At 39.0% G+C, this 6,272-nt stretch overlaps 1 protein-coding gene across 1 annotated transcript in view; it reads left to right on the forward strand.

Moving 5' to 3' along the window:
• The window catches only part of ITGA9 (integrin subunit alpha 9), a gene marked incomplete at its 3' end in the record, with an annotated part of 228,236 nt that extends 222,190 nt beyond the window's left edge, over positions 1–6,046 (forward strand). Inside the window, exon 28 of the mRNA XM_081996300.1 lies at positions 5,948–6,046. Within this exon, the coding sequence (XP_081852426.1) occupies positions 5,948–6,046 (99 nt within the window). The remainder of the gene's footprint in view (positions 1–5,947) is intronic.
• Between the last annotated feature and the right edge of the window lie 226 nt (positions 6,047–6,272).

Here is a 6,272-nt window from a genome sequence, read left to right on the forward strand (position 1 = left end):
ACTGGATAGTGCTTTACAGTAGATGAAGAAACTGTAGAAGAGGAAAGACAGCTTGCATGGAACCCAAAGTATCTTGTCAAAGCCTTGTTCAATGGGACATTTCTTCAGTCATTCTTAAATTTCATTTTGTTTCTTAGTTACATCTATGTCAGTGTTTCCTTTGCTCTGTTTTTACTTGTTGGTTTGTACTGTGCTCAGTGACCTCCATGAGAAGACATTTGTCAGTAGAGCTATATTGATTACTTTCTGTGTGCAGCTTATTACCTCAATATACACTAGAGAAACTTAATTAGAAAACTGTACAAAAAGTGGCAAAAGTCTCTGGTACAGTTTTGGAATCTGTTTGAACATTATTGTTCACAAACGTTTATTCCTATAGCAGTTATAGTCTGCAAACACTACTGTGAATCAAGACATTAACTTTTTTTTTTTTACAGCAGTGTGTAACTGTTCTTATAGATTTTTTCTTGTTTCTTAATGGATGATGTTAATGGGAAAAAGACTTTAAAAAAAAAGGCAACATAACCATTCTTTTACAATCCACATTTCAAACTATTTCTCTTTTTATTTGTTTGGGAGAATTAACCTCATTGGGCACAATAAAAATGCTTTAGAAATTTACCCAATGGTCAATATAACAAAGACAGTGGTATTGCCTGCCCTCTCCTTAGATTTGATTTGTCCCAACTGTGGATTAAATTTTGTTTTGTAATATCATCACTCTTCAAAAGTATTTAGCATTGGCACCCTAGATAGCCACAGGATGGTACTGCAGGAAATGTTGGCTAAATGTTTATACTTTTGGAGTTTAGAAAAATAAGAAGTCCAGTAATTCAGTGATCAGCCTTTGGATGTGCAGATGGAAGTGCAGAAAATAGCAGCAGAAAAAACCACAATAATTTATTGTGATGTTAATTCAACACCTTGAAATCGCTTTGACTGAGGTTTTCAGTTTGTGTGAGTGCTTGAAGAATGCATCTTTTTGCAAGTATTGCTAGATATGACTTATCTGTGATTTTTAAGGCATTTAAACCTGGCATGACAGCTAAAGGGAGTTGTGTATGCTAGTAAAAGAGAGTCAAAATACTCAAGATTATATAGATGACTTGACAATGCTGTCACATGGCAAGGAATAACTTCACAATAACATGTGTAATTCCCCAGCCTACAAGTAACACAGATTTTCTGTTGCTTTGTTCAGTTTTGCCAGGACATGCTTTCTGCTCAGCATATACTGTAGATGGCAGTAAGTTTATGCTAGAAAAGGCTATGTGGGCTGGAATAGCTAAATTAAAGGATGTGTGTAAAACCTATGGATGGTTTCAGGTTTATGAATCTAAGCCACCTATTTGTAGTAACTCTAATACTTACTTGAAGCACCTCCAGAAAGAGCTGGTTATTGTTTGTCATTTCTGTTAAAGACAAGGCCAGCTTTTTCTTTCCATTTTGTTTGGTTCTGCCTGAATTTGTTTGGATGTGTTTAAAAGCAATCAGACATCTTTTCAATTTATCATGGCAGATGTAGAACACAGCAGTTTGTGGATTCACAGACAATTCAGGCACTCCTTTCTCTGGTGTGGGGCCTGAGTGAATGGTTAGTGATGGCGATAGCCCCAGGATTTCAGGACTATCCCTGTATTACCAAAGTCTTCAATGGCCCTTTTTCTCCTTTGTGTTTGCACACAGAAAAAAGGAAGAAGTACGTGGTGCCCTTGGCATAGCAGTTCCTCTCTGGTGAGGTCTGCCAGGTTTAAGAGTAAAGCATGGTGAATGCTGAGAAGTGCCCCACTATGGAGACCTTTTTTTCAGCCATACTGACCCAAAAGGAGAACTCAAGAGGGCCTCCTGACCCTTCCCCCAAATAATTTTCACCCAACTCCGAAATGCTGGCTGTAATTTGCTTTTCTCATTTGCTGCATTGCCTTCGGTGGCTGGTGTCTCTTTGTCCATTATAACCCTCCAGCTTCCCGTGGTACTCCCTCCTTAAATATGTTTTCCTGTTCCTCTGGTGAGTGCCTTCTCCAGACAGAGGTTGACTGATCAAAGTATTATCATCAGTCCTTTCCTTAGATACGGTGCTGTGTACTCACACACATGCAGGGCTCTGGACTTGTGTATGCCTTAGCAAATAAATAGCAAGTAAATAGCAATTTATTTATATGAATGTGCACACACACATATGTCTGTATATACAGAAAGCAAGGCTTGGGGGAACTGAACAATATTAGACACTCATTGCCTGTGAAACATGGGTTGGAGACCACTGGCCTATTAAAAACACTCTTCACAAATTAGCTTACAGCAATACTCCCGTTAAAGTTGAGGATCTCTCTTCCTCACTCTGCTTGAAATCCAGGACTAAGTCCCAGCAGTGCTGTCCTAATTGGATTTTCTGAGTAAGGTCTTTGCATTAGCCACAGAGGAGAGATCAGAGGCTGTAGGTCTTCTGGTGTCACTTCGGCCCTGGTGACAAAAGAGTCAGTATATACTCAGCCCCATGTTGCACCAATTCTCCCGCTTTGGTCCACGTGTCCTCCTCCTTATTACCCCTGTATCTCCTCACTATATCTTAAACTCACTTGTTCTCTCCAGCTTGCCATAGGCACTTATCAGCCCTCACCATATGGGTTAATATTGCTGTCATTTTAAATGAAATCATTTTACTGTAAGGAGATGGAAATGTGGGCTCTGTGGCCTCTTGTGAGGCAATGACTATGTTGTGATTTCTTCACGGCCATTACCAAAAAAAAAAGACCCAAAACATTTCTGGTGATGACAGGGACTCTATCATGTTAATGGGAAATATGCGGGGTTAACATTAAGGAAGAGTACCCCATAACAAAGCACATCCTTGTCTTTCAGGGCTGGGAAATATATCTAAACCCTGACCACTGTGTTAAAAAATATAAAAAAATATCCTTAAGGTCCAGTTTCTCTTTTGCTTGCACTTAATTTGTCTTCTACATAATTCTGGATTATCCACATCATTTACAGCAAGGAAACATATATAGCTTTGTCGTGGAATCACCACTAGATGTAGGATTTCATGCTTCATTAATATTTATTAAGGTCTTCAGCTCTCTTCTTTTACTCTACGGGAAAGCTATACAATAGCTTTCTGTATCCAGTAACAAAATAGTAAAATACCAAAACTATCATAACCAACTTTTAAAGATAATTCCTGAAGCAGATGTTCACAAACAGACAATTTTTATTAAAATAACAGTGGGAAAGGGTTTGCTTTTGTTTGTTTGGCCCTTGAGGAAATTAAAAAGCCTTTCTATAATTTTGATTATAACTTCAAGAGAGGATTTTATTGTACCAAGGATGTGGTTGCATGAAGGATGGAAACCTTAAGGGTTTAAAACCTGTTTTTAAAAGCTACAAATTGAACTTCTCTTGTTAATCTTAGGAAACAAAGTCCTGTGGCAATTTTGTTTTCTAATGTGCAGAACATGTAGGTCTGTTGTAAAAACTGATAATACAAAAATGGCACCCACTTCTTCAACCCACCTGCTCCCTGAGCATATGTATGGACTATCTGCAGATTCCTGTGACTAAAATAAGTACCTACAATTCATCCGATTGGGGCCGAACAATGGACGAGTAGTACGTTCTTATACTTTTTTTTTTTTCATTATCAATAAAATAATTCACTTCCATTTTAGACTGTGAGAATCTAGGGAAACTTTTGCTATTGGCTTCAAGTCTCTATTGAGCCAAAGTATGTTGGCATTAACGGTGAAATTTCACTGGGATTTTGTGATGATGCTATCGTGAGGATGTCTTCTCGAAATACATCCTTTGCAGTGGTACAGCTTGTAAGTACAAGTACAAAAATGACGAGTAATGATATTTTTCTGCTAAAGAAAGAACTTGATCTGACTTCTAGAGCAAGTTTGAAGAACAAGGAACTAGAGAAACTCTTCTTTAATTCTTTTTCTGAATCCTTGCATACACTGTTCTGAAAGATGCTAGGAGATGAGGGAGACATGGCCCTCCAACATTCAACAGTGTCGTTTTTGTGAGGTAGTTTTTCAGAACAGAACCACCATTATCTATGTATTTGCATGTATTGAACAGCAAATAAAGCTTTGCTTATGATAGATGGGAAAGAGACTGTGTCCATAGTCTGTGCACAAGACTATGAACAAATGACTTTTAAGGTCTAGTTCCAGTTATTTGTGGGGGCCTCTGGCAGGTCATGGGACCTCTGTAAAATCGAGATTGTAGGCATTTATGTGTATGTCTACCTATTGTGTATTTATAAAGTGGTTGTAGGTCTATGTGCAATGTACATCTATGCACTCAGCAGGTTACACCAATTTCTAAATTAATACCGTGCCCCAGGGCTATGGTCCATGGTTATCCAAAAAAGGGGCTTGTTAGACCACGCTGCAGCTTCTGTGTCCTTTGCACAGAAGCCAAGCAGCAGAGGTAAGGAGCAGTGAGAGGATGGAGTGTGTCTGGTCTCACGTTGCTGTGAATTCAGGATGTTGTTGGCACTGGCAAAGACCTGGGCTTTAGGAAGCTCTGCTGGAGAAGCACCCTAAGCAGTTTGAACAAGCTGCCTTTCAGACCTCTGTGAGTTAAAATATACTTGAAGAAAATTGAAGTTGCTAAAGAACTGAAACTAAAAAGCCCAACTTAACAGAAACTTAGTAGTGACAAAACAGCAAAAGATATTCCTACATATAGCCAATTTGGGAATAAAGGATGGCAATAACTGGTTGATAAAGGACGACTAAAGCATCATGTTTTAACCAGCAGGAGTAAGAAAACAGGTTTAGAGTGGTAGAAGTTACATAAATGTTTAATTATGATGAACTAAATATTGATTCAATGGTCTCAATAGTACGCTGCTAAGTTTGAGGAGTTATTCTTGAATGCTTACCAAAGTCTGTTATTAAAATAATTTTTGTTTATTTGAAAGACTAAAAAAACCAGAGATATGAGACATTTTATCCAAACTGAAATGAAAACCACTTGCATTTTTTTAACTAAGTACAAAGGTTTAGGAGTCAAGAAGACATGCAACAGTCATTATCAGCCCTGCAGCATTTTGAAAGCTTGTGGAGGAGTTATTGTTGATGCTCTGCATTTTGTAGGATCAAGCTTGTATTTTGCCTTCTGAGCTGCAGATTGCACAACTGGTAGCAATGGGACGAGGGAAATCATTTAGCAAAAAGAAGAGTCTGAAGCTATCGGTTTCCTCCAAAGCATCTTAACATAAATGATCCTTAAATAGAAAATTTGAGACCTGAACTTCGAGTGATTACTGGCAGGAAGACAAGTACCTGTGGTTGCACAGTGGTGGGCTGATACTTCTGGAGGCAGGTATGCCGAAATGGCAGCGAAGCTCTTCAGAACAGTGGTGGAGCACTTGTGATAGACAATAGACCATGTTGGCTTTTCTGGAAGAGGAGTTCTTCCAAAAAAGGCTGATAATTGGAATTTGGATGCTGGGAGGTGGCTGTACTGTATTCCTCTGATCTGTGTTGTTTTGCGCAGTTGTGGACACTGAGAGCACAGTTCGTAAAACTCTGGCAGCATTTGCTCAGGACCCAAGTGCTAGCCTGGCTTTAGGTTCAGATCCACATTTTGCATTAGTCTTTATTTCAAACCAATAAACCTGCATCTGCCCCTTCTGGTCTGTGTTTATTAGAAATACTTCATGTGCATTTTTTTTTTTAAATCATGTTTCATATAAGAGGACTCTTCCCTCAGAGCAATTCATCTATAAGGAGCAGAGTACTTGTGAAGATTTGGGATGGGATTTGATCTCATTTATATTTATGTAAACAAGGAGCTACGGTTCCAGATTAGCACTAGGAGAAATTAGATATTAAGACCTGTGCTATTGTTTTCTGCACACCGTTTTCTGACAAAGTAAGTTTCAACTTAATGGTACTGTTACTTACCTCTGTCGTCTCTTCTTGATTTGCAGATGGGCTTCTTCCGCCGGAGGTACAAAGAAATTATTGAAGCTGAAAAGAGCAGAAAGGAGAATGAAGATAGTTGGGACTGGGTCCAGAAAAATCAGTGAACTGCCCCTGAAAACTAGAGCCCAGTCATGTGACACGTGCTTGCTAGCCTATAGGTCCTGCTCTCGTATCTTCCATATGTGGAAGAAGGAATCTTCTCCAGATTTTTCGGAGACCCCGTTGATGCTGTGTCTTTATCACTCCAACAAGCTAGGGAACATATCCTGAGGCAACCACTGCAGCCATGTCAGGTGACTGGAGCAATTTATACTTCATTTAAGAGCTGAA

Source organism: Phaethon aethereus (assembly GCF_964289735.1).
Source record: "Phaethon aethereus genome assembly, chromosome: 2".
Lineage (NCBI taxonomy): Eukaryota > Metazoa > Chordata > Aves > Phaethontiformes > Phaethontidae > Phaethon > Phaethon aethereus.